This window comes from Vidua chalybeata, chromosome 21, assembly GCF_026979565.1.
Source record: "Vidua chalybeata isolate OUT-0048 chromosome 21, bVidCha1 merged haplotype, whole genome shotgun sequence".
In the NCBI taxonomy this organism is placed as follows: Eukaryota; Metazoa; Chordata; class Aves; order Passeriformes; family Viduidae; genus Vidua; species Vidua chalybeata.
The window spans coordinates 2,078,140-2,106,030 of NC_071550.1; the positions used below are offsets into that span (position 1 = coordinate 2,078,140).

Consider the following 27,891-nt stretch of genomic DNA (forward strand, 5'->3'; position numbering starts at 1 on the left):
CTGCTGCCTGAAGGATTTACAAAGTGCCTTTTCCTCTGCTAAGTAGGGAGTAAGTTGATTGTAATTTTGTTAAGAAGCCATTGTCTGTATCCACCTAGTTCAGACGAGGGATGCAGCCAAGCCTCAGGAGAGGAAGAGGTGCTCACCCAGCAGCCAGGAAGAGGCACAAGGACAGAAATGCCAGTGTTGGACACGTTCCTGCAAGGAGGAGCCCCAGCACTCGAGCATTGTCACTGTCCAGGGCTGTGCCAGTATCCGTGTCCTGGAGAACAGCTTCAAGGAAAAGAATCCACAACCACCCCCAGATAAAAGCATCAATAACAGAAGTTTATTTTAGGCAATTATTCAAAATTGTATGTTAAATCTCTGTGCATTTGGCAACAGATCAGGCCTTGTAACAAGGTTTCTTTAAAGTGGAAAACTGGCCACTAGCTGAACACTTAAATAGGAGGGTGGTTTGGACATGTTTAAATACACATTTAAAATATTTTTTAAAAAATACAAACCAACTTATATATAAAAACCTGTTGTCAATTGTACAAAACCTTCACAGTACAGGCCTTGCAGCAGCTGTTTGTGAGTGGTGGCAAAGGCCTTTTCAGACAAGGCTCACCCAGTGAGGTAGGAGAACTCTTCAGAGGTGGCACCTGAGGGCCTCTGTCCAAGCTGTGGATGTGCTTTGGGCTTTGCTTTTGAAGTGAAGCCACTTTTCAAGTAACCTTTGTACCTTAAACCGTTACAAAAGAACACTTTTGTACCAGGCTGGGGTGGAACCAGCTGTCCCAGAGGTTCAGCCACAGGGCTGAACAGTAGAACCAGGAAAGTTCCTTGAAAGACCAGGGATGGCAACAATTTATGCAGCAGTAGCTCCATGTCCCAGGAGAGCTCCCAGCAGCTCTCACCCAGACTCCTCTGCACAGCACACAAACCTAAAGCTGAACGGACACCAGCCCTGGGAATGCTGCCACTGGGAAGGGACAGTGTGGTCTGTGAATCCACAGCTGCCCCATGGCCCCTCAGCCTTCCAGCCACTCGTGTCTCTGGGAGGTTGGAACTGGCCTGAAGCCACATCTCACCTCTGGCCTTCACCGAGAGATTCCCTGGGAGCTGGAACGCAGCACTGGCGATCCCAACACACTTCCTGGGCTGCTGGGGACCTGTAAACAAACCCCAAACCACTGTGAGGAAAGCTCAGCCTTTCCAAAGACATCAGCTACTGCCAGAGAGGGGTAGGGTGAGATCACCACCGTCAGAAACCCCTGCCCAGCCTCAGAGAGAGGCAGCACATGGCTGTAACACCTCCCAGTGAGAGAAGAACCATTAAAACCCTCCAAATCAGAATTGTGGTCCACAGCAGAACATTACCTGAGCTTTTGTTTCATTCAGAGCACTGTGCAGAGATCCCAGGCTGGGGCTGCTGGGCAGGAAGAAGGAATCTGAAGCAGTGCTGTTGACCAGGTCATCCAGCACCTGCAGCTGGCACTGGAGGCTGTGCAGGCTCCCGGCCGTCTGCCGCTTCCCCTGCAGCAGCACCTCGGCCTGCTTGGCCAGGCAGCTCCGCAGCTGCGCCTGCAACACACGGGGAGGGTCACACCAGGCATTGGCAACACTGTGTAAAGTCAGCCCTAAAGGCTGGAAGGTTCTCACACCACAGGCAGGGGGCAGCAGCTTTGGGAGTTATTTTTCATTAAACTCCGTTTTGATGGCCGTGTTCTAACTGAGCCTGGACCTTAAGGTGATCATGGGTGGTGCTGGACTCCTCTGTCAGGTTGCTGATATACCACAGGATGATATAAATGAATGAATCTTGTTGGGATACTCAGGCATCCAATTACATGCCAATTAAAATTACTCATCTTGCTACAGCCAGGCTTTTACTGTTCCCACCCAAAGCTCCTCTCTGGTCACTACAGAGTGGATTTGCCTGAGCTGGAGGAGGATCCCCACGCCCCCAGGTTGTTTAGATCCTGTTTTGAAGGGATGTGAGGGGCACAGATGTGGCACCTTGAGCCGGTCCTCGTGCTGCTGCAGCTTCTCCCGGCGTGCCTCTCCCCGCCACTGCTCATCCTTTGGGAAGAAAAAGCACATTCAGCCAGAGGGACCAACACAGCACCAGGAGCAGCTACTTGTCCAAAGCATTTTACCAGTAAGAAGAGCCTGGAAATATTGAACTTCTCTTCCAAGGAGAGGAGCTGTCTGTCAGCAGCAGTGAAGGGAGCAGTCTCTGAGTTATCACACTCACACTGCAGACTCCTCTTTCCTTCAAATGATGCTTCCAAATCTTCCAAGGGGTCTGAAGAAGACGAGCGTGAAGATTTAAACCCCGTCCTAATTTCATTTTCAACCTCCAGGTTAAGCAAGGTTGCTGCACTCTCCATTTCCCTTTGTCTCTCTTCCAAGTCTTGGGTTTTAATCTGCAGCACAGAACAGTTGGGTTACAAACACCAGTCCTTAACCTAAACCTGCCACACTGACCTTGCAGGGCCTTCCCAAAAGCTTTCCAATTGCCAACAACATTCTTCTCTGTTTTTAAAGGGCTTCAAAACAATTTATAAAGGGTTTATTGAAGGACTAGAAGAAGTCAGACAAGGTCAATCACTTTTTAATGTAAAGTGTGTAACTAAAGAAGAAAAAGCTGGCCCAAGCTGGCACTGGCATGTTGTTAAATGCCTGCTGAGTAGCTCTGAACATTGCTACCATTTAGTGATTTGCATAAGTTACAACTCTGGGTGTATTTTCCATCGTGCTACCGCAGGAGGCAGATTCAAAACCAATACAAAATGAGCTTGTCTGAAGCCATGAACCCTCAGCCCCCTGAGTTTGGCAGCCAGCTGTACCTGGCTCTGGGGGTGGCTGCAGTCCCTGGGCTGGCCCAGCTCCCCCCCAGGCACTCAGCTGGCAGGCAGTGGCTGTGGGGGACGAGCTCAGCCCCTGGCACTCTGCAGGCTGCCACTGCCATGCTGCTGCTCCTAGGAAAGTGCAGGGAGATGCCTTTTACTGGCAGCACCCACTACAGAACAGGAGCTAAGAGAACCCTAAGAGATTCCTTCGAGGCAGAAACAGGAGTAACTCGGGTGTTGTGCAGCACTGGGAATGCCAGAGGGTGGTTGCCTCAAGTCTGGTCAGGAAGCTGTTGCATTACTTTGTTCCTCCAATGACAAAAATGGGTGTTCCATCATTCTGCTGTTTAAAATAACCCAAACCCCCAAACTTTCTCCCCTCAGCAAGGACTCACTTGCAGTTTGCTTTCAAGCTCCATCCTTTGCATTTTCTGTATTTCTTTCAGATTCAAGATTTGTTTTTCTGCTTCTCTCCTCTCTGACACTATCTGACCTTGAAGTTGCTTTAGCTCAGATTTGGAGACCTCCAGTTCTTTCTGAAGACACTGTATTTCTCTGTCTTTTTGTTGTAACTGTAATTCTTTTTCTGAGAGCTGATGTTCTGCAATGAACATTAAGAAAAAAAAAATCCTGATTAGCAAAAGCTTATCTTGGCCCACTTCATACACAGCAGATATTTTCCAAACACCAAGAACCCAAACAAGATGAACAAAAATATTTATTGTGCCATTATCCTCAGCCCCCAGAGATGGTGGCAGTTCATTTGTGCAATAACTCTTACTGCTTTTTCTGATGGTTTCTTCAAGAGCTGCACACCGGGACTCCTCCTTTTCCAGCTTCCCAAGGTTCTCCTCTGCCAGCCTGACTTTAGTTATTGCCTGCTCCAGTTTCTTGTGTTGATCTGTTAGCTCCTTTTCCAACAGGATTTTCTGATCCTTCACTTTAGCTGCACATTCTTCCAGTTTTTTCCCTTCACGCTCTGAGTTTTGCTTGAGGCGATGAAGAACCTGCCAGAAACCCCCCACACTGAGCTTGAACCAGCACCAACTCAGGGAGAACAAAAACCATCACTAAGACACATGAGAGAAGCAAAACCAGCATCAATTGGAAAGAAGTGCAGTCTAACAGTCCCTACTGACAAAAAATGTTTATCAATTTTTCTTGCCTCTCTCATTTTCAGAACAGCTCCCTCAGTTTTTCTTTTGGGTCACACTTTGCTGAAACTCCTCACCCAACCCAAGCTAATTTGGCCAAACCAATCTGTGCTTTTGTGATTATTTGTAAACTCACACCTCAAACTTTTTGGTCTGAATTATTTTTAAGGTCAGGAGGAAGTGAGGCAACTCAGGGGGCTCATTACCGCTTCCTGTTGGGCAAGTTCTGTTTCCTTCTCTTCAATCTTTTTCTGCAGCTGCTGCAGCTGGTTCTGCCTCTTCTTGTGCCTCTCCTGGCATTCCTTACGTTTCCTTAAATACTCTCTGATCTCTTCCTTCAGGGCTGCCTGCTCTCTGAGCAGCTCCTCCTGCCGCTTGGAGTTGTTTTCCAAATCCTGCAATGGGAAACAAAAACACGTGGCAGGAGGAGCTGGGGAGAGGAACCAGCCCCAAGGGTTTGGGTTTGAGAGAACAGAGCTGGGCACTGGCACACTCAGGGCTCCTTCCACTCAATCCAGCCACACAGTGAACTAACACAGAAGGAGCCACCAGATAAAAAGCCAAAAGGTGCTGCTTCATTGGTTGTCTTTAAATTATCTTCTTCCTAAGAAACAATAAACCCACTCCACACTCAGCAAGAAGAAGGCAATAAAGCAATCCCTGTGCTCAGCTCTGCAGGGCTCTGATGTTGAGCTGTGCACACATGAACAGGTCAGGAGCAACAACAGACTCCCAGAGTGACCATAAGGACGTGTTTCACCAAAACCAACCTGTTCCACAAGCTGAAGCTGCTGCCTCAAGTCATTCAGTTCTGCTTTCAGTGTTTCCAGTTCTTCCTTTTTCCCTAGAAAAGTATTTGGTGACAAGAATTTTCAGTCAGCAGTTTGAAATACCAATACAGAGAAATTCTCTCTTTTCATGAGCAAAGAGTGAATAACACAAACACAGTTTATGGAATGTCCATCTTTTCAACATGTTAAATTCTTTCTGCCTATGGATGTGTGAGCATGCTGAATGTTTACTATCATACAGTTCAGTTAAAGTGTATCTTTTCATAGAATTTCTCTTAAAATGTATCACTGCTTAAACCCATAAATTTATTTTACCTTGAAGATCCTCCTGGACAGCAACAATCTCTGCATTCAGTGATTTCTTCTGCTTGTTCAGTAGCTCCACCTCCTGCTGCAGGTTCTTAACATCCAATTCCACTTTTTCCATGTTGGACAGTGCAGTTCTGCTGCTGTCTTCAGCAGCAGTTAATTCTCTGTAAAGTGTGAATTACATCCTTGGTTAGTTGGAAATCCTTGGTGAGGATTTAAAAAATGTCAGTAAAACCCTCTGAGCCCAAGGGGATGGCACAAGCAGTCAGAGCAAGACAAATGTCCTGTTCCAAAATGCAACACTTTACTTTTTGTAACATTTTTCCATGGCATTGCCAGCATATAACAAATGCTGCTGATTCATCAGCTCCATTGCTGAATATTTTTAAAATCTGCTGTAGAGAGGCTTAAAGCAAAAGCTCCACAGAACATAAGAAAATGCCTGTTCTGTACCACTGGGCACCTCAGAGTTAGAGCTGTATTTTTAATTACAACATTCAAACACTTCCCCATCCCTTCTGATCTCTGTAGGAAAAAAAGAAATTCCCCCACCTTTTGGTTTGTGACAACTTCTTCTCCAAACTCCTGGAGTCCTCTTGCAGCTTCTCCTTCTCTCTGGTGAGAGCCTCGATGCTGCTTTGCAGAGCTCTCATTTGGGAGCCCAGGTGTTCGTTCTCCTCACGGTCCTTCCTGAGGAGCTGCTCCTGCCAATCCACCTCCCCTTGCTGACACTGAAATAATCTCTGAATATCCTCCAGTTTTAACTTCTCCTAGGAAAAACAGGCATGGTGAGCACCACATTTCTATGATCCAGAAGCAGAACACTGACATCCTTAGCTGCAGCCAGAGTGATTTGAGTGCATTTAATGGAGGAAGGTGACAATAGAATGGCTCCAAGTACCTTGGGGACCTTTTTAATGCTACAGATCACCCAGCTGAGTTCAACTCCCTTCCACACTCATTGTTGGGAAGTGATAGGATCCAGATAAGCTCCTAAAAACCAGCATCCATCATTCTACAGCCACAGAAGAGCTTCTGTGCTCCCTTCTCTCTCACATACACCAAAAAATCCCATTATTTTAAATGGCCTAGGCAGACTTAAGACTTTTCTGTGATAAGCTGAAATCAGATTAGAAACTGATTGATTTAAAAGTATCAGGACTCTGTTACCCAAGGCTCAAGAGAAGCAGAGATCTCTCAGTTTCTGCATCAGCCAGAGAAGCATTTCCTACCTCTAGAACAGCCACCTGGGTCTTTTCCAGCTCATTGATCTTCTGCTCATGTTGTAGTTTCAAACCTTCCAGTTCATTCTTCTCAAGCTCCAGCATTTCCAGCACATGTTTCAGTTCTAGGGAGATGAAATAAAGAGCAGTTATTGGATCAGGATGAGGAGAACTAAAGAGCTCTGTGTGTTCCTCCCCAATCTGCACAAAATCCAATAAATCCCAGGACATACCCATCTTATGCTTGCTGATTTGCCCAAGTATTCCTTGAAGATTTTCCTCCTCCTTTCTAATATCCTTCTTTAGGACCAAAAGCTGTGCTCTTCTGTCATTTATCTGGACATCCAGTTCATTCCTCTCAACACTAAGCTCTCCAAGAAGTACTTTAATTTCCTGTGAGAATGTACCAGTGTTACAAGGAATACCATTCCTTGCAATTTTAAATTAGTATTTCCTTTAAAGTGAAATCCTAACTATTTATAAAATTATTTAACAGTCTGTCATCAATATTCTGGTTTAACAAACAAAAAATACAGAATATTTAAGTTAAGGTCTTGTTTATTGATGATTTAGAGCAGTAATTCTGCAAAGATTTTGATCTCCAAATCTTACCACAATGTTGTCGTTCAAGTGAATAATAGGCATTAAAACAAAACCAGACAAGAAGCCCTCACAAAAGAAAATAAACCACAAAATATAATTAGCTCTGATACTTGGTTTTGATTTCAGCAGGGAAGTACAGAATCCTCTCTGTGCAAATGGGGATGGGGACAGACTGGGGCAGCTGTGTTGTGTTTTACACACACTGATCACACTGATTTCCTTCAGCAGCTGCTCCTCAGCAACAGGAAATCATTCACAGGCTTATATTTAATGTGACTTAGCTCTCAAGGGACCAATTCTGTAAGAATTACTGGAACTGGCAAATTCTTCCTTGTGCATCTGGACCAAGCTTTTAGTCACACAAACCCATAAAATTCCATGTTCTGTTTCTCAGTGGGTTTGGGGAGGGCACAAATAGCAAAACTGAGGTGGAAACCTCCTGGAATGGTTTTAGTACTTCAAGTCTTTTGCTATAATGACTTGAAAACTCATTTGGGAAACTTGCCCTTATTTGACGAAGCTTTTCATGTGCTTCAGTCTCTCCATCTCGAAGAGCTTCTTTGAGGTCACCTTTCCTTTGGGAAATGCAGTCCTGAAGGCCACGGAGCTCTTCTGTTCTTTGAGTCACCTCCTGCTCCAGGAACAAGAGCTCTTGCTTCTGAGCAGAAATCTACAGTGGAGACATTTAACAGAAGAATCAGTGCAAGCTTTTGTTTTTGTAGCTAAACATGAAAAAGACCCACATGAAAAAGTGCATCAGAGAGACTGGAATCATAATTGTGAGACAAAGGTCAATTCCAACAAAATGGATAGGCCAGGGTTAGTAGGCCAAGCCTTACCTGATCTTTCAATGTTTCCAGTTCAGTTTTCTTGCCCTGAACAAGGTTTTCTGCTTCTCTGATGATTTGGAGATGCTGGCTCTCATTACCTTCTGCAAGTCGAATGTCTCCTTGGAGCTTCTGAAGACTGAGAGTGAGGATTAAAACAGGAGTCAGAAGAAGTGAGAATATCTTAGGCAGTGACTCACTGGAGGAGGACATGTTTTACTTAAAACAGTCCATGGTAAATTGAAAGTCCTCACCTTTCAGTGAGCATTTCTATCTTCTGGTTTAATGACTGCAACTCAGAGTCTCTTGCAGCCACCATTTTGTTGATTTCCTTCAAAATACCTTCTTGTTCCCTCTTAAACTGTTCCAAATCCCTCGTGTCTGTCTGTAATAACCTAGAAAAGCATTTATGCATTTTCATATTAACATTCTAACAGCTCTCCAAAAAGCAGTGTCTTGATACTGGAAAGATCCCAGTCCCTGTCCTCACCCCATGTGACACAAACCCACAGGAGCACCCAGGGTACCTGAGTTGCTGAGCTGCTTTCACAAGTTTGGTGGCTGTTTCCTGAGCCCTCTGCTCCAGCTCCTCTGCCTCCATTTCAGTGCAGGACAAATGGTGTTTGGCACGACTGTACTTCTGCAGAGTCTCTTTAGTCTAAGGCAAAACATGAAGATTGAGACAATACATTCCACATTTGCTGTTTAAATGTGAGCTCCTGGCTTGAATATTCCACCTCAGCCTTCTCCCTCTTTCTACCATGAACAACTTTTTCTCCTCTCTTGTCCAGAGCAGAAAACCTTCCTTTTCTCCAACACGGACTAAACCAAGTTCTTCTAGCACAGTTTATTTCCCAACTTACTGTCATATAGAAGCATTTTAAGAGGTTCCAGGTTACCCATGTGAAAATAAACTGCCTAGACAAACAAAACAACAGTCAAATCCTTCTGCCCTCAGGGTTTTGCCTTCACTCACCTTGCCCCGGGTGCTCTCGAGTTCCACCTGAGCCTCTGTGAGGAGCCTGTCAGCCTCTCTGAGCTCGGCCCGGCGTTTCAGGAGAGTCTTCTCTGCACACTCAATCTCCTCTGCAACATCTTCCTGCTGCTGAAGGGACTTCTCCAGCTGCAGCTCTGCAAGGAGGCTGTCGCTGTAGCCGTCAATAAAGTCCCTGAAAGGTCAGGATGAAAAACATGGAATTAAAATACAAAGATGCCAAAAGATTTGGGAGCCTCTTGAAGTTCTAGAATTGTAAATGACTCAAAAAGCTGAATTTGCTGGGAAAAGGCTTAGGAATTTGCACATGCTTCCTTTCAGTGCCCTGTTCCCACCTGCGTGTGCTCCGTTTCCGAGCCGCCCGGCGCAGCTCTGCCACTTCACATTCCAGCTCTTCTCTTTCCTGCTCAAGTTCTTCAACATTTCCATGCAATCTTTCCACCTCCTTTTTGTATTTATGCTCAGCTGCCTCTGAGCATTTCTCTTTGTATTTCTGAGACTTTAAATAGCACACAGTCTCTTCCAGCCTTGAGACTTCACTCTCCTGCATACAGGGAAGAGAACAACACAATCAGGATCTATTTTCCAGCTGAGGCCTCCTGACACCCAGGAGCAGCTCCAGATGGCAAAGACTGTAACCAGATCCAGACCCTTCCTAGCAGGGAGTTTTCCTAGAACACATTTGTCAGTCAGTTCCCAAGGGTCCCAGCTGCAGCTGCGGCTCTGGTTCTTACCAGATCCTGATGTTCAGGCACGTTGCAGTGAAGCACTCCCAGGGGAATGAGTGGCACGGTGAAGTTTGGAGGCAGAGGGCCATAAACCACCTGGGATCCCAGAGGAGGTGGGCCATGGATGATGGATCCAGGAGCAACTGGAGCTCCAGTGGCTGCTGCAGGAGGAGGGCCATAAACCCCCACGCCCTGAGGTGCAGGGGCCCCATCTGGAAGGGCTGTGTAAATAACTGTGCCCGGGGGTGGGACAAAGGGAGAGGCTTCAGGGACAGGAGATCCTGCATTTCCTTCACCATCTTCTTTTGCTCTTCTATCTTTAAAAGAGACAAAACCAAACATGTTACTTTTAATAGTTTTTTTCAGTAGAGATAGTCTTCAAATGCACATTCTAAATTCTATGTAATTTACAAAAATGTAATGAATGTTGCTTAAACAAAGTTATTCAACAGTAATAAACATTTATATTCACTCATGCCCATTAAAAAAAAAAACCTCTAAGCAAGCCCATCTTTAGTCTGCTCCTAAATATTCTGAGACTGACACTGACTTACCTTTGCCAGAATTTGCTTTGTACAACCTATTTCTGACTGGTGAATAAACCCAACATCCTTGGCTGGGCAAGTTCTCCCTCCCACAGGGCCTGTCCTGAGCATCCCCTCTCCTGGCTGGGGATGTGCCAGAGCACCCCAAACACACTCCAGAGTCTTTGGTACTGTGGGAAGCAGGAGTTGAAGCCTGAAGATAAAAACACAGCATGTGTTAATCTAGAAATGACATATCATGGCAAATAAAGGAGTTATTGTAGACATTCTAATGATTTTTCAGAACAGGTTACACATCCTGTGCTGCCTCTCAGTTCTAAGCATGATGCTGCTTTAAAATCACTGAGTATATTTTAACAGTACTGGTTTTAAAGTCAGACAAATATTCTCTTGAAAGAAATGTTTGTCTGTAACATCTCCTTTTAACCCTTACCTAAATGGATTTTCAGCAGTGCCCACTGAAGAGTTCTCTCCCAATGTTATGTACCTGGACTCCTATCAGCACAGTAAAGGGCTTTACCAGGGAACATTTGTGTGTGTTTTATTTCAGTATTTCTCCTACATGCCAGCCAATATTTGTTCTTAAATTTCTCCCAAACCTACTAAATTTATAATGCACTTTCCCCCATCAAAGGGCTCTCCACAAGGAAAACAACCCATAACAGGATTTTTATTCCTGACCTGTGATGATGGCAGGTAGTACCAGTATCCCCCTCTTTTCAGGGGCTCTGCAGTACTGGGGCTGTGATCATTCTGCTGCGAGAGCACATTTCTGAGGGCTGCAATTTCATCCTGTAAGGCTTCAATTTCACCTTTGTTACCTGGAAATTAAGCACACTTTTAGAGTCATCTAAGGCAAATAGTGAAATAGATACTGCATTCAACTTTTCCCTCAATGTTATCCAGTTCAACTGGAAGTGTATTTTAAAAACTTAATTGCTGAGGGAAACAAACTAAATGTTATCTGTAATGACAGACATACACAGGGGGTTTGGTGATTAAGATTGTGGAAATACAAGTTCAGATCCAGGTAAGTGCTGCTCATTTTCCTTACACAGAGCTCTGCCAACGTCCTAGAGCAGTTTAAAAGGAGTGCTCAGCACAATCAGTGTTTCCTGAAGAGCTGTAAAAAGTGCAAACTAATGAACATTGAGACATATCCTGTATAAACCTGCACAGAAGGAAATTCTCAACACTGTTCTCCAGATTCCAGCACTGAGAAATGGGGAATAACAATCTTCTATATCCCTGTCTGTCTGCAAGAAGTGGAGAGAAAAGAGAAATTACCTGTCCCAATATTATCCAACAACCATTTCAAACGGTCAATCTCTGCTTTTTGCTGTTCCAGAGCTTCATTTAATTTATTCATTTCAAACTTCTGAGTGTTTGATGCAACAGTTTTCTCACCAGCTTTCTCCATTTCCTGCAGAAGCTATTTGAAATAGAAGTTTAAATCACAAAAAGCTCCCACTCAATGCCACAAAGCTGTTCTTCCCATGCCCTCATATGAGAGATGTTTGAGTCATGGTTTTCCTTAAAACTCAGCTGCTCCAGGCAGTGAGGTTTTCAGTTTCTTCTTGGGCAGATGTCAGGGGAGGGAAGAACACTGATTTGGGAAAACTTGAGGGGAAAAGGGCAGGGCAAGAACCTCTAAACCTGACATTTCCAGAAACTCACTGGTATTTTATCATATAACACAGAGCAAACAACCTACTTGCTCTTCCTTCTCCTTCAGGAGTTGTTGTAGCAATTCTATTTCTGCTTCTGCTTTGGCAAGAGCCTGGGAAGCATGAGCTGCCTCAGCACAGAACTCCTGGGCTTCCTCAAGCTCCTGAAATTGAGATTTTCATTTGAGCTGTAGTTTGCAGGAATGTTTCTCAGGCCTGAGATGTGCCATTGTGAAAAGCTAACCATTGAGAAGCACCAGCACCTGACTGTTCTGGAACTCTAGATACACATAAAATACTCTTTCTCCTTTAACTTTACAGTACTGGTACAGAGGAGATGTTATTATGTAGCCAAAAGTGCTTCCCGCTTTTAAAAAGAGTTTCCAGTCCTTTCTTTTGTTTTTCTGTCTTACAGAACAATGTATTATCTATTGTTTGCCTTTCAGTTAATAAGAGATTAATGATCTTCCCCCTCCCTTCCCCTCCCACAGCAGGAACCTGTCCATACCCAAATTTCCTCACTCATCTACTGCATCTCAAACTGTGCCCAAAGCAAGAGCTCCTGTGCAGCTCAGAACAATTTAGAAGAAAGCTCTGAAGCTCATTTGAAGGACACCAGCCCTGCTCCCACTGCAATGGCATTAACAAGCAATTAATTAATTCCCCATGCTGATTCACCTCAGCTCTCTCCTGGTGAATCCTGAGCACAGTCCCCTGCAGAGCCTTGAGCTGGTTTGCAGCGATGGAGAGCTCGGTGGCTGCCAGCTTGTCTGAGGTGATCACTGCTCTCTGCAGCTCCTTCAGCTCCTTATCCAGACTCAGCACTTGCACTTGTGCCCTGGCATCTTCTATTTTTTTCTGAAAGCAGGAAAATAGACCTTTACAATGTACTTTCTTTCATCTTCCCCCCCCTCCCCACTCCATTTTGTATTATTTAAGAAAAAAATCTAAAGCAAGGACAACCAGTAACATTTAAGGAAAAAGCAAGTTGTTATATTTAACATTTGTGTTCCTACATGTGTTGTTTTATCTTAGAAAGCAAAAATTGACAAGTTTTTGTTTCTCTTTCCTGAGCAATCAAACAGTGCACAGACCTGCCCTCACCCATTCTTACCCTTTTCTCTAAATCCTCCAGCTGAGCAAGAATAGCCTCTTTTTCTTCATCTGCCTCCTGGAGCTGCTGATCAGCCAGGCCCTGAATCTCTTCCATGCTCTTTATTTTTTCATGTAAACATTGAATTTCATTCTCTAGCTGATGCACCTTGTTCTTATTTTGCCTGTTTTCAGCTTTAACCTGCAAGTAAAATACATTAGAATAAGTGACCATAATTTTTTTCCAATCAAAAGTCACCCTGTTGTTATTATTTAATTAAATTTCTGGGAAATGCAGTTATCAGCATACTTTGCATCAAAACAAGAAAAGGTAACTACTGTGCCACTGTATCTGTAATATTTTAAGAGTGCCTCAGTTATTTTAGTACAGATATGTATAATGATCTTTCAAGAAGGTTCAGAGCTGTATTTTTTTAGTGGTCATTAAAGTCTTTGTTGCCTCTGAGACAGATCATTGACTAAATTCCAATTCACCAAATAATCAGGTAAAAATCAGGAAGACTATTAATGAAAAATCAAATCAGACTCCACTGTTACACAAAGGACAGAGCACAGCAAAGCTTCATCAAGTGAAATGTGATCCTTTGGCTGCAGGTTACATTTTTTAGACTAAGCTGAAATTGTCTCACTCTTGCTTTTGTTGTTTGATACATGCCTGTCTGTATTTCTCCTGTATTTCTTCCAGTTTTTCCTGCTGGGATACCATTTCTTCCTGCAACTGTCTCTGTCCAGCCCATGCTTTCTCTTTTTCCTTCTGTGCATCAGCAAGGATGTCATTGAACTCCTTCTGCAGACTTGCAAGGTTTTTCCCTAAAATATCAGCTGAATTTGGACACCTGAAAGAGAACCAATCCAGGTTCCAAGACAGGAAACAGTGATTTTCAGTTGTGATCCCAGATACTGAAATCATGAATGACAAATAGTGCAAGTTTGAGACATGCTGTGTAATTCATTGAGTTCATCAGATCCAACCACTCCCCCAGGACTGCCAAGGCCACCACTAACCCATGTCCCCAAGTGCCACATCTAAACATTTTTTAAATCCCTCCAGTGCTGGTGACTCCACCGCTGCCCTGCATAGTCTGTTCCAATGCCTGGCAAGACTTTCAGTGAGGAAAATTTCCCAGATATCCAACCTGGACCTTCCCTGGCACAATCTGTGCCTTTTGTTTCCTTTTGTTCTACCCCTTTCACATGCTCAAATCTCACACTGTACTTTTATTTTACTCACTTCATCTCTCCTGCTCCTGTCTGTAGCTTTTTCCTGAGTTCATTTATACAAGCCATGACATCCTCAGGATGAATTAAGTTACCAACTGCATGGTTTAGCTGATTCTGGAGATCTTTAAGCTGTTGTTTTAGGAAATTATTGTCTCCCTAAAAACAGACCAAAAAAAAATTCACACAAATGTAATAAAATAAATCTACAAGTAATAAAAGCTAGGATTTTTAATACACCAAAAACTTCACCTGCAATTGTTTGAACTGTAAATGAAGCTTGTAATTTTGTTGTTCCATTTCTTCTGCCAGTTGTGCTTTGGTCTGAGCGTTCTCTAACAGTTGTCTTTCCTTTTCAAGTTCATCCTGCAGGGTTGACAGTTCCATCTACAAAACCACAAAACCTCCAGATTAATATCCCCACTCCCAACCCCAACCTGTCACCCAAACACACGACAGATGTATTTCTTAAAACAGTAACAGTATGACAACACCTAAAAAAGATCCAACAAAACAGCCCCAAGCAAACCATCTGCACCTTGCTTCAAAGCAAAGTTCTAAATCCCAGCAAACTGATGCTGTGGGGACACACCTACACCAGCAGTTTGTGATTTAGCTTTGGAGATGAGGTGTCCTGGGGTAGCTAACACCTCTGGGACCAGTAAAGCTCTGTCCTTACCTGGCTAAATTGTTTCAGTCTTTCAAATTCTTCTTTTTGCTGCTTGGCTTCAGCATCTCTCTCTCTTAACTGAGCTTCCAGCTCAGCCTCGTGGGCACAGACCTTCCCCTGCACACCTTGAAGGGACTCATTTATCTCTCTCTGCTCCTGGAGTGAACTCTCCAGCATTGCAATTTCCTGGAATTTAATACCCATTTTAGAAGGATGTACATGAGAGAGCCAAAATTTAAGAGTATTTGCCTCCCTTCCCTTTAGCTCAGGAACTCCATTAAACCTGGAAGGTGGGTGGCACTTCTACCTGCAAGGTCAGGTCAGTGGTGCCACTGACTGTCCAAAATCTACACCCAGGGTAGAAAGGTGGAGCTGGAAATGGAACAGAACTGTCCCAGGAGTTCAGGTTCACAGAACACTCATCAGGATGCCCAGACAGCTCTGTGTCACTGGCTGACAGGACAGATCCCAGCTGCTGACACACACCCCTGGCCAATGTCACAGGGTTCACTGATGCCATTCCCCACGGTGTCACCTGCAAATCCATTTGCAGTGATGTCTGCAAGGTGAAACCTGCACTTCTGAGCCATCTCCCACAAAGCACAGATTTACTGCATGTCTCTTACAACTGGTTTTAAAGGCCAGATTCTATTCTTGAGGTGTGTGGGCACCTCTCATCATGTTACCAAATTAGAAATTATTTTGTCCAAAGAATTGTGCTCTCCTAGTCCCAATCTGATCACCAGCTTATTTTTTCAAGTTTATTCTTAGATATGTAAACTTGGGAAAAGAGGTATTAAGCCTTACTTTTCTCATATTTTCTGCATCCATGGCAACCACTTCCAGGTTGTTTTTATCTTCCTCCAGACCTGCCAATCTTCCCAGCAGAGATTCTTTTTCCTTCTGCAACTTCTTACACTCCTCATTGGCCTGTTTTGCCTGATGCTTCATGCTTTGCAGGTATTCCTGTAAGCCAGTGATAATACTTTCCAAATCCCTTTTCAGTGCTTCATTTGTTGCTATTTGACCTGCAGGAATGCAAAATGAATTCGAGGTAGTTAAGAAGCCACATTTATTTACCAAACAAACCAAACTGCCTTCCTTCATAATTTCAAATGTTTGCCATTGGAGTAAGTAAAAACAAGTACCTAGAACTCAATGAGAAATTATTGTTTTTAAGGTTAGGATTCCCAATATTACTGTGTTAACCTGACCACTGGAAGAGTTATAAGAAATAGCAGCTCTTTGTACATTCCTGCCCCCCTTTCCCAAGCAGGTAGAAGTGAGGTGAACACACACAACTCCCTTTTACATCATTTAAGAATAGTTTTTTAACACTTTTGTACCCATTCTGTATTTCACAAAATCAAAGATAAATCAATCCTCAATTCAATTGTCATGTTGCCCTAAGTACAACAAATACCTTGAGACAAAAATTAAAGTTTACCATCAGTGAGCTGCTGCTCCAAATCCTTGATTTCCTCAGTTTCCTTGGCAATCCTGGAGAGCATCTCATCCAGGCGAGTCTCCAGCTGCTGGCAGTGTTTGTTCATTATATCCAGGTGCTGTTCTTTACTTGCTTTTTGAGCTTTCATGTGAGCCTGTCAAGTAACAGAAAAGTAAAACAGGGCATCAACACAGATTTAAAACATCAAACTGGGATTTTGTCTCAGTTCTGCAGTGTCCCACTATGAGCAAGAAAAGCCACAAGCTCAGCACACACTGTGGTGCTTTGGGGTTTGTTATTTGTTGGCATTTTCCCTCAGTCCTGCCCCACAAAGGACCCCAGATAAGCAGCAATCTGTGACTACCAGCATTGTCTGCAGGCTGAATAAAGCCTGCATTTATAAATTAGTACTCATGGCTACTATCTTTCTTCCTGCCTTTACATTGTGTTCTACCACTTCCTCTCTCAGTCAAGAACAAACATGATTTCTCCCAGAACCTTTAATCCTGTCATCCTGCATTGCCCTCACAGCAGATGATGCTTTAGAACATGTCAGGTCAGCACTTGAATGAAAATACTCTGAATAAACAGCAAGTCGGGCCAACTTTACAGTTACTAAGCAAATATTCCTAAGTAAATCTTATTTTATTAAAATATTTCTGAGATATACATCACACAGCTCAAACAGACTCTGGCAAGGACTTGATGCATTTAGTATGAATTAACTTATTGTTTCAGCTGTTTACAAAAACATGGTTATCAACAGAATAAAGTGTTATTTCTTACCAGTGTGAAATTGCTCAGAAACAATCCAAATGCCAGAAACTTGGGAAAATGCATAATATACTGTCATGATTAACTGCATGTTTTTCTTCCTACTCAAAGTAAATCAAGCTAACAGTAGGAAAATTTAAATATGAGTTCTCAGAAAAAAGAACACTTACGAAGTTACTTCCATAACAAAAGTAAATGGGTAAAACCAAAGCTTCTTGTATTTTTAATGAATTAAACTGGAAGTTAAACATCCATATCAGCACAGCTCAACTTGTCACCTTGCTAAACACAAACTGCCCTGCAGCCTTCAAAAGCGAAATTTCAACAAGTAAAACTCGAGCCGCTGCCACTCAGCCATCTTGCTGCAGCTGCTGAATGGCTCCAAAAATGCAGTTTTAAAAAGAAACAAAAAGCCACAAGTCCCCGACCACTTACAGCTTTGCCTTTGTCTTTTCTCCTCGAGACAGCACTTGCAGAACGCCCCACCCCTGAGCGGGAATTCATTTGAATAAAGCACCGGGAGCTTCAGCACGGGCAAGGAATTGAGCGGAGTCCGCACGGGGTCGGGGGCGGGAGCTGCCGCCCCGGCTCCGCTCCCGGTGCCGTTCCCAGCTCCGCTCCCGTTCCCAGCTCCGCTCCCGGTGCCGTTCCCGGCCGTTGGCCCGCACGGCGCTTCCTGTGTTGTGATTCGAAGCGAGGGGCGGCCGCGGGAAGGGCCGGGCCCGCTCCTGCCCCGGGTCCGGCATTCCCCTGGGAGCCTTCCCGGAACGCGCTCGGCCTTTCTGCCACCCAACAGCCACGGAAATTAAGTTTAAAACACAAAAGGAGCTTTTTTAACAAGTGTTTGCGTGCCTCTGCTGAAAACGGAGCCAAGCATAGAAATACTTTCATTTCTCACTTAAAAGCATCCAGCCGGCCTGAAAAAATTTCATTTAGAGACATAAGCTTTTAAAAAACACTATGAAAGATAATACAGTTTCCTTTTAGTTTAATTTCTATAAGTGTTTGCTATACCTGAACACAGTTCTAACTCAGAAAAAGTCCTGCATCCCTGATGATCATAAAGTTAGCTGGAAGTTTGGGCTGTCCCTGGCACCCCAGCCCCAGGAGATGTGACCTCTGGGGCCTTGCTGATTCTCTCAGGACTGGAGGTGACAGCAGAGAAAGGCCACCAGTCCCCACCAAACAGGCTGGATAAGCACTGCCAGACACAAATCTTTAAAAACTCCACAAAAAGATGCAACAGGATTTTTTACACAGAAATTGTTTGCAAGGCTCTGCCCAGTGTGTTTGTGCAAAGCACGATGATTTCATTTTTAATGTCCTCTACAGCACCTGCTGGGAAAAGGAGTTGTTCAAGTGTTTTACCAAAGCTGGTTGGTTTGGTGGGATTTTTTCACTGTAAAGATTTTTTAACTTTCAAATCATAAGTTAATGACTTTGATAAACAGCAAAAGAATATAACTCAAGAAACAGGCACAAGTGAATGGGCACCAGCTAAAGCAGCCTTTAGTCCATTGCACAGTATAGAAAGACTTCAGATTCTGGTTTTACTTACATGCCTTGGATCCTCAGGATTCACAGAACCAAGAGAACTCTGCAAATCTTCCAGCTCTTTCTGATTTTTCTCTATTTCTCTTTTCTGTTTCTCTATTTGTTTTTCCAGTTCTAAGGTTTCCTTGCGCAGCTCCTGCAGGATTTGTAACTTTTCACTCAATTTCTGTTCAATTGCTTCCTTGCTGGCCTGGGAGATCTGGAGACAGCATTAGGATGTTGAGTGGTTGGAAATACACAGATGATCAAGAATATATTTAACATTTAAATAAAGACAATCCTGGTCACTGATTTTCAGGCAAGTTAAAAAATTAAAAATAGCAATAATTGATGACAGTTGAAGAAGTGGAAAATGCTATTTTAGTTTGATGCTGATAAAATTAATTCTTGCTGACAGTTCTGTAGCCACATTGGTTATCAGCTGCACAACTCAACCTGCACAGCAGGTTCTTCCAAAGGGTTCTGGGGAAGTCAGCAATAAATCAGCAGCAACATGGAACAGATGCCATTAACTGCACTACAGCTCTAACAGCTGATTTATGAACAAGCTCTCTAAAACCTAGAAGAATTTTCTGATGCTTGACACATGGATTTATGTCTGTACAGTGGCCTCTTTATAAGAATGGGGAGAAAAAGTTGTATTTTCTTACATCAACACCTCTTCAAACACCTTCCCTTGCTCTTTGTGAAACAACTTACTTTTTTCTGAGCCAGAGCATCCTCCAGTTGTTGCAGTTCCCCTGTTACTTTCAGCACTTGTTGCTCTGCATCTCCAATTTCACTTTGCAGTTCTTCTAATCTTCTTTGTGCTGCAGACAAAAGAAACCCAACACAAAACCCACAATCCCACAAAGTACATTGTAATATTGTGTGTAACACTGATACACAGCAGTGTATGAGCACATTAATCAGCACAGCATTAACACAGTGATAATCACAGCTAATACATTCTGGTTTCTCAGAATATGTCCAAAGTTTGTTTAATAAGTATGACACAATTAAATTCATGCATCAAATATGAAACCTCCCTAGAACTGTGTTTTCAATAACATGTAATGCTCTCATCCTGAGTTATCTTAAAATAACAGCAGTAAGAAACTGTAGCAGTTTTGACACCAGAGTGCATCAAGTCCAGTGTTCAGCAATCACAGCACTTCCAGCCTTTGACACACTGTTTCTATTGTGATGTTTCTATTCTGTGTCCATTCTGATGTTTCTATTCTGATTCTGGAATAAACCACACTGACACACATGGTTTTATCTTCATTTAATAAAAAATAAGGTTTTACCTGAATTAATCTTTTCTTCCTTATCCTGCAGTATTTTATCTAGACTTTGGAGATGTGATTCCAGCTGGGGTTTCCTACAGGAGTCATCTTCCTCCTGTTGCATTTTCCCAACCTGCAGCTGCTGAGCTTTGTCAGAGATGTAGCCTTCCCTTACAAACATATTTCTTTTGTACCTGGCCTTGCCAATGTAGGGACTTTCACCAGGTACATTATCAAGTTCAACCTCCTGAAATGTAAGAAGAAGAGTCTTTATCTCAGAACTATGGCTGCAGTCAACTTCTAACATACATTTAGCTCTCTTATCAGGCATAGAACGGGAAACCAATTTGAAACTAGAAAAATAAGAAGAAAGATTATACTTGACATTTTTGGCTTTGAACATTGTTATTTTATAATGGAATTAAAACCAAACAAACCCAACTGAGTTTGTTACAGATGTCTGGAGGAACTTTTTCTTAGTGTATTAAATTTACTTAGATCATATTTAGCCCATTACATTGTTGCACTTAAGTTTACTCAGACATAATTTTACTCAATGATTACTGATCTTTTCTTATGGATTTCATTCTGGCATTTTTGTTTGTAAATATGACAGAGGTTGGGCCTTTAATAAAGCAGTATTTGCTAGATTATAGGAGAACTAATACGGTTTTTATTTTCCAAGTTGAAGAATCAAGGGAAACAGCAATAAAAAGATCCATGATTTTTAAATTATTACCTCTGAGGGAAAATAATTCAAGGGCTCAAATTTTGCATCGATCTTGTAGAAGGCCAGCTCCTGCTCCAGCTCATACTGCTTCTGGCAAGCCCGGGTCAGCTCCACAGTCTTCTGCTTCAGCTGAGGAACCACAAACCCAGTGAGAGTCATTCACAGGAATTCACTCATCTCTGGCACACACAGTGCAGCTCCACAGAGAGCAGGCACAGCCCTTCATGTGGGAACAAAGCTCACAGCACACTTTTGGATCAAGGATATCACAAAGGGCAACTTTACAATGGTGGCTAAGAGGAGACAAAAGCCCCACAATTAATAGAATACAAATGATCACATGAAAGGCCTTTTAAGTTTATGTACATCAAAGTGACAAGTTTATTTTTAAACCTAATTTAGGATAAAGCAATCATTTGGGTATGATCCTTTAGCAAAATCTAGGCCAAAATAACAAATATATTTACTGCTACCAGTGAGCATGAGGACTATTAACACTCATGGTCTGTTAAAAAATCAAAATATCTCAATTGTCAAGAGTACAAAGTCTATGTATTTTATTTTAGCTTAACCATATGCTAGATTGGTTTTGAGGTTATTTTTCAGTAAAGGTCCATCATGTGATTTCTTTTAAAATCAACTTTTCACACTTAATACCTGAAGGAGAACATGCAGCACAATTCCAATAGAGAGTGGAAAGCAGGACTAATGGAGGAAAAGAAATAGAAACAGGAAAGGCTTAAAGGAAGATTTCAAAACCTGATAAATGTCATGCAAAAATTAACTCTGCTTCAGAGAAAAGGGGAAAAAATAGCAAGAAGATTGTACTGCAAACCATAGTGAATATAAAACCTCACTGGGACACTTCATAATAATGTTGCTACTTCAGGGAACGTGCAAATACATCCTAGAAATAAAACCAACCATGCAACCCAGGGGCACAGTGGGGCTACCTTGAGTGAGGAACAAAGGCTCTGCAGGAAGGGGACTGTGACAAACCCAGACACCAGCTAAAGGGAGACAGAAGCGAGCCAAGTTTGTCATCCAAAGGAGAAGAGAGGGTTCGAGCTGCAAAGTATTTGCTGCTAAATCTCTTTATACTGCAAGCTTCATTTCAGAAGCAGACTGCTGGGTAGTGTGTGTGTGTTCAGAGAAACAGCTGTAGAGGTACCAGGTATGAGAGTCTGAAGGATAAAATTTTAGAGGACAAGTCTAACAGGATCAAATCCAAATATTAAGTTCCCATCAGGTCATTCACAACCCAGCACTCACAAGTCAGTAAGTCAGTAGGACTTTGCCTGCATTTTATGGCTACCAATAAAAGAGACTCAAACATAAGCCTTTAGGATGATGTGAATAAAATACAATTAAACTGGTGAGCACTACCCAAAATAATAATCAAGGGCTATTAGTGACATACAACTTGTGTATCTGGTATTAGTAAAAGCAGCAATTTTCTTCCTTATTGCAGCAGCACTTCAGAGCCTTACCAGTGCAGCATATTCACAACATCAGCAATTCAGCAGCTTAACCTTTCATCAACAGACAAAATTTTAAACAGAAATACATACATAATTACTTGAAACAAAGAAGTTACTATAAACCACAGGATACTGAGTGCTGCTTCCATATACTTCCCTTTTTCCACAGAAAGAATACTGAAGGTCAATAATCACTCTCTAAAGACTTGAGGAAGTCTCTCAATTTTAAAATTAAATCTTCAGTCACTTGAACTCTCATATTGACAGCTCTGTGTCTGAAGATTTCCTCAGTGGCAGGGATTATCTTACCAGCTCATTTTTGGTGCCCAGGTCCCTCTGTAGCTCCTCAAAGCTTTGTCTCTGCTGCACAGCCTTTTCCTTTAGTGACTTGTTGAGCTCATCTTGATGCTGTAGTTGCTCAAGCACTTTGGACTGGTTAGATTTCATGCTCTCCATCTCCTTTTTTGTGTTTTCCAACTCTCTTTCTAATTTTTCTATCTCTTCTGAAAAATAAAATCAGAGAAACATTCCAATAGAAAAATCTTTTCCTTCTAAACTTAATTTTTGCATCATTCACTTTAGATTTAACAGATTATTACCCAAATTAAACCTCTCCAGAGCTTCCTGCCTGTCATGGTTTGTCACTGGCTGTCCATCCAGGTTTTCCAGTGCCCTCAGGTGGAATATGGTGTACAAGCAGTAGTGAGGCAGACTTGCAACTGGGTTTCCAGCCAGGAACAGAGAGGTCAGATCTTGCAGAGGCTTTAGTTTAGCTATATCATGGAGCTACAAAGAGAAACCAAACAAGGATTAGACATCCTTCTGAGAAGAATTAAACCCCCACGAGTGAATTTCTCATTATGTAGAATGTTCTATGACAGATCGGTATTAAAAGATTTATTTTAACCTTTATGCTAATCTCTAAAAATCTACCAAAATACACAGTATTATGACTAAAGTAACTTCTTAAAATCAAATAATTCCCTCTATAAAAAATGCCACTTCAAAGAGTATAAATGCAATCAAGATTTATCTTGGAAGTGTCAAGATACCAAGATCTGTGGATGTACAACCCCCCAAAAAGTTATGCTTTCCCAAACAACTTAATATAGGTTTGTATCTTCCCTATCTGCACAACAGGAGTTTCTATAATAAATAACTTTATTAGGCTCCCAACTGCTGCATTTCACAGCAGACTCTGTGGAAAGACACTCAGCAATTACTCAGAGTAAGTCAATCAGTGTAAATACCCCAGCTGACTTCATGAAAAGACTGAACAATGCCTGTTTCTAACTATAATCACTTACTGAGGACACTTTATTCTGTTTCAAATTCAGGCTGCGCAGGGATCTCAGCTTCTTCCCTACCCACACAGGAATGTGCTCAATCTCATTCCCTGCCAGGTTCAGCCTCTGGAGGTTGTGCAAATGTTCTATGCCTTCAATTTTGCTGAAAATGAGAAGAAAAATTCAATTTGTCATGAACCACAGCGAGTTTAAAGTGAAACTGAGGCATTATGGATAAACTACAACAAAATCTGTCACAATTAATCAACCAAGAGATCAGCAAAACCATTGTTTAGTGCCATGGACAATTGAAATGAAATGACACCAGCTTACTTATAAGTACTAAATTAAGACCAAAAATCACAGCACAATTTTCTGTCATTGTTGCAAACTCATAACTTTTGCATGCGTTCATTTCAATATTAACACTATTTTAATGTGTGCTAACTCAATTTTAATAGGCAAAATTTGCTCTTTCTCTCCTGAGACTGTAATGGTCCAAAGATGAATCAAAATAAAGTTGTTTTGTGGGTTTTTTCCCCCCCATAAAAAGGAAGGATCAGCTGTAACCTGACAGCATGAAGAGCTACATTTTTAATGTTTTCATGAAAACTATTGAGGAAACCATGCTAGGCTGTAGTTTACCTCAGCATGTTTTTATGTGTGTACATTAAGTAAACCATGAGTATTATAACAAAGTACAGCAGGATGTGCTCCTGTGACTGTGCTGTTTTTTGGGTATATATGAGCTGTACATAACCAAAGTGTGAAAACAGAGCAGCAGCTAAAAGCTACTTTGCCCTTTTCAATTCCTGTTAAGAGAGGAAATTGTGTGAATGCAACGTGTAGAAACGAATTCTGGGGTTTTACTCACTTCCCATTGTAAATGTCTCTGCTGAAATGGCAGCCTCTCTGCTGCAAAGGCAGTTTCATAATAGTAAAGATCATAATTCACTGACAGAAAAATTAAAAGCAATTAAGAGTTTTGCTACTGCATGAACCATTACCCTTTAACACTTTAAACAAGACACCAAGGCTCTCAAAAGAGTTCAAAAGCAATTTAGGGAATTTATGGCCTGCCTGATCAAGCCCATTCAGCTTCCTCTCCTAAAAGAAAAACTTATTATATTACCTGTAATAATAAACAGTAAAAGTTTAATTAATTTTCAATGCACTTAACTGGGTTATTGCTCTTCATACCACTCTCTGTTGTGGTATCTGGAAACTTGCACTTCTGGCTTGGTTTCCAAGGAAAACAAATTAAACCACAGCCATGTGCACTGACAGCACTTCCCAGAACTATTTATACTTCCAATACCTCAGAGCTTGGGCTTCTTAAAAAGACCTCAAAGCCTCTAGTCCTGACACACAATTGGGAAACTCACCTCAAGTGTTCACTCCTGGGAGAGAACTTAAACAGGAAAGGAAAATCAGCTTTATTGACCTGGGCTCTCCAAATCCTGGGGTGTCTCCTCTTACCTGATTCTGTTGTTGGACAAGTTGAGCTCACGCAGCTTCAGCAGTTTGTCCAACTTCTCAATCTTCTCTATTTGGTTGTTACTAAGGTTTAGCACCTCTACTTTAGAGCACTTCTCCAAATTTTCTATGTACTAAAGAACAGAAAATCCCTTAGCATAGGGTTTGGGTTTTTTTAAAGAGAAAAGCAGCTTTCTAGTAATTAAAAATACCAAGTATTCTAATATTTTATTAATCACAGTTCATTGTGGTATTCTATAACCCCACTTTAGGTACAGTCTTCTATTAGTGTTGGAAAGCTGGATTTTAAATTTATAGTGGGTTAGTCTTCATCTACATAAAAAGGAACATGTTATTAAAAAAAACAAACAAACAAAAAAACCCAACAAAAAAACCCCAAACAAATCAAAACCAACACAGTACAAACAAAAAAAAATACATGAAATAATCTGTTTTAAACATCATTCTAATGAACCAATTATTTTTCTTTTGCTCAAGTCTCCATTGCCTTTTTTTTTAACAGAAGCTGGTTGCAGAACTAGGCTAACAGAATTAGACTGTGCTGTTTACATCCACTTCAAAATAAGCCTGTATTAAACAATAAATGGCAATTATTCTAATTTTAGTTTAATTTCCAGTTTTCTTCCAATAACTTACCTTAAATTTCTTATTCCCATCCTTTGGGGAAGAAAGATTCAGTGAGCTTATATATGCCAGATTTTGCTGTTTTGACAAACCCTTTATAAGGGGTTCAGTTATGTACTTAACCCCTGGGCTAACACCATTTTCACCTGAAATTAAACAGAAAGGATTGATGATTTTTATATTTGTTGTTTTCTTTACACTGAATACTGGAATAACATTGAAAATTATCCCCCCAGAACTTTTACAGGAAGGAGTAAAAGTCTCATTATTTACCCCAGCTTTCATTACTCCCACTTCCACATTTGTGTTAAAAAAAAAAAAAAATTAAAGCAATTTTTTCAGGCTTCTTTCCAACAGATCATACATCTTTAATCACACAATTCACAGAACGCTGGCTTTTAATGCCTGTGGTATGTGCTTGGATACCAACATTATTGACTATACAATACCTTTCAGAAATTTAAAAGCAGCTCCAACATTATCTGCTGGAATATCCCATTGCTGGGGTCTTTGCTCCATGCTTTTGGGAGCAGCTGGAGGTGTCTGCTGGCCAAGACGTGCAGGTGTGGCACCTGAACTGACAGGTGACATTGGCTGAGGTATCTGGGACCCTGATGCCTGTGGTTTTCTACTGGAAACTTTCATTACAGAGCCTTTCTTCATTGCCAGAAATGCTGGCTATCACATGGCAATACCTGGAAGAACTGAAACAAGTGTAGAAAGCTAAATCTCAAAGGTTTGCATGACAACAAAGGTGCTACAGAAGCTGCCAAAAAAAACACATCTCCAATGGGTGCCAGCTTCCAGTTTTCCTGGCATTGAGAAGAATTTTACCTTTATACTCCCACCCTTCAGGGACTGATTGAGCAGCTCTGTGTTTGCAGCTCATCTTCCTCCTGTCCTGCAGGCTGTGGTTTACACAAAGCCTGCCAGGTCTGGAGATATTCTCAGCTCAGGCTAACAGAGCTGGCAGGGACACAAACAGAGGATTGGATCCCAACTGTTCCCAAAGCTTGAAATCACTCTGCAGTAAGAACAAATGCAAGCAGAAAAAGGCAACTGAGGGAAAAAAAAAAAAAATAGGATCAGTCTGGCACTGGCATTCCCAGAGTTTTCCTTTCTGCAAACAAATTATGCTGTGACTGCCTGGGAAATTCCAGAGAATGTTAACAGAAACCTCCCTCAGTGATGAACGTATTCCCCCAGGGATAAGTGTAGGAAAAGTCATGTACTCTGTGTGACAAAGCCCTTGTAGCAACCATCTCCAAGGGACAGAGCTTTACTAACACCTCCACCCACTGAACAACGAGCACATTTTAAGACATCCTTTAAGATAAAAAAAGTCTTCTGTTAGGGGAACTTGGAGCTTCGTGAGTGATGACACTGTGCCTTGAGAATATGTTCTTCATTGTGATGGATTTTTTTTTTTTCCTCCAGAATTGGAAAGGAAATAAGGACAAGGGAAGGAGGGGCAAGAATACGGGGACTGTTCTCTATCCATGACTTGGAAACACAATTCACACAAGATCAGGACAGTGAGACTGGAAGGCGCAGGAGAGGGAGAAAGATGCTGGCGCGCTACCGAAAACCCACAGCGGGGCGTTCCTTCATGTCCCGAGGGGCGCAGTTCGTGGTTTTACCGCTGCTTCCTGAGGACAGGCTGTGCTTTCGCAGTGACACCCCGCGGCTGACCGGGCCCCGTGTGCTCGCAGCCCCCCATCCCCTCCCGGTTACCGCCGCAGGGCGATCCCGCCGCGGCCGCGGGCCGCCCCCTCAGGCCTCCGCTTTGATTACCTGCGTTGACATGGTAACGCCGTCTCACCGCTCGCCGCCGCGGCACGGGCGGGCAGGGCGGCCTCGCAGCGCTCCCGAAGGATGGCACCGGCTCTCAACGCACCTCTCCGCCGCTTCCTTCCCCTCGGCGAGCGATCGCCGCCCGCACCGCCGAGCCCCGGGTGCTGCGGCTCCTTTAAGGGCGCTCCCTGAGGGGCCGCCCCGCCGCCATTTTGTCCGCTCGGCGACCGCGGCGGGTGCGGCTGAGGGGCGGGGCTTGTGCGAGGCCCCGCCCTCCATCCCTTTCCCGCCGCTGAGGCTCCGCCCCCGCCTCGCCATTTCCCTCTGCGTCCCCTCAGGGGGAGCCCTCAGGGGTTCGTGGTAAATAAAGCTCAAATCGCTGTATAATGTGTAAACAATAAAGCCCGAAGCACTGTATAAACAATACAACCTTGAGGGGTTTTGGTTTGTTTCAAACCCGAGCCGCTGTATAAACAATAAAACCTGCTCTGCTGATAGGTGTTTTTTCCTTCCCTGCCCTCTATATGTGTGTCACATTAGCATCTCATTGCAAAATTGCATTTAACCATTTAAATTTATCGGAAATACACAGTTTATTTGCAATTATAAACTCCGCATGTCTGGTCTAAATCAGAGTCATTTTCACAGAGGCGTGTAAATAAATCTCTTTTTAACACTTGGACTGTGTTAGTTCAGCATCTGTGTAACTAAGTGTGAAATGCAGGGCTGAAAAACCTGTAGGCTGCGTCTCTGA

At 42.6% G+C, this 27,891-nt stretch overlaps 1 protein-coding gene across 7 annotated transcripts; it reads right to left on the minus strand.

The window, feature by feature from the left end:
- Window positions 1-306: 306 nt before the first annotated feature.
- CNTRL (centriolin) lies at window positions 307-27,538 on the minus strand. 7 transcript variants are annotated; one of them, XM_053962221.1, is made up of 43 exons: window positions 27,138-27,538; window positions 25,793-26,047; window positions 25,356-25,489; window positions 24,702-24,832; window positions 23,244-23,385; window positions 22,536-22,722; window positions 22,246-22,439; window positions 20,465-20,584; window positions 19,747-19,972; window positions 19,157-19,266; window positions 18,462-18,656; window positions 16,130-16,283; window positions 15,490-15,710; window positions 14,692-14,868; window positions 14,265-14,399; window positions 14,026-14,171; window positions 13,450-13,630; window positions 12,796-12,975; window positions 12,360-12,539; window positions 11,729-11,845; window positions 11,302-11,446; window positions 10,696-10,835; window positions 10,024-10,207; window positions 9,476-9,786; window positions 9,077-9,285; window positions 8,724-8,916; window positions 8,275-8,405; window positions 8,002-8,142; window positions 7,760-7,886; window positions 7,426-7,590; window positions 6,551-6,710; window positions 6,327-6,442; window positions 5,647-5,864; window positions 5,101-5,258; window positions 4,765-4,838; window positions 4,201-4,389; window positions 3,622-3,847; window positions 3,236-3,441; window positions 2,145-2,414; window positions 2,005-2,067; window positions 1,366-1,569; window positions 1,077-1,157; window positions 307-935 (listed from the first exon to the last, which is right to left on the minus strand). In XM_053962221.1, exons 2-42 carry the CDS (start codon window positions 26,004-26,006, stop codon window positions 1,086-1,088), a joined length of 6,846 nt encoding a protein of 2,281 aa, XP_053818196.1. In that variant the 5' UTR covers window positions 26,007-26,047; window positions 27,138-27,538; the 3' UTR covers window positions 307-935; window positions 1,077-1,085. The 7 variants fall into 7 exon arrangements, with proteins under 7 accessions (XP_053818196.1, XP_053818195.1, XP_053818193.1 ...); XM_053962220.1 differs by having other exon boundaries at window positions 307-967; XM_053962218.1 differs by adding an exon at window positions 26,178-26,367 and having other exon boundaries at window positions 307-1,157.
- Between the last annotated feature and the right edge of the window lie 353 nt (window positions 27,539-27,891).

What these genes read in the sequence shown, in the direction of transcription:
- CNTRL (XM_053962221.1), bottom strand. Translation starts at nt 26,006, where the DNA reads ATGAAGAAAGGCTCTGTAATGAAAGTTTCCAGTAGAAAACCACAGGCA. An exon ending in ATGGGAATAAGAAATTTAAG is followed by an intron (nt 24,833 to 25,355) that starts GTAAGTTATTGG and finishes TCTGTTCTTTAG; the next exon opens with TACATAGAAAATTTGGAGAA. An exon ending in CGGAAACGGAGCACACGCAG is followed by an intron (nt 8,917 to 9,076) that starts GTGGGAACAGGG and finishes CTGACCTTTCAG; the next exon opens with GGACTTTATTGACGGCTACA.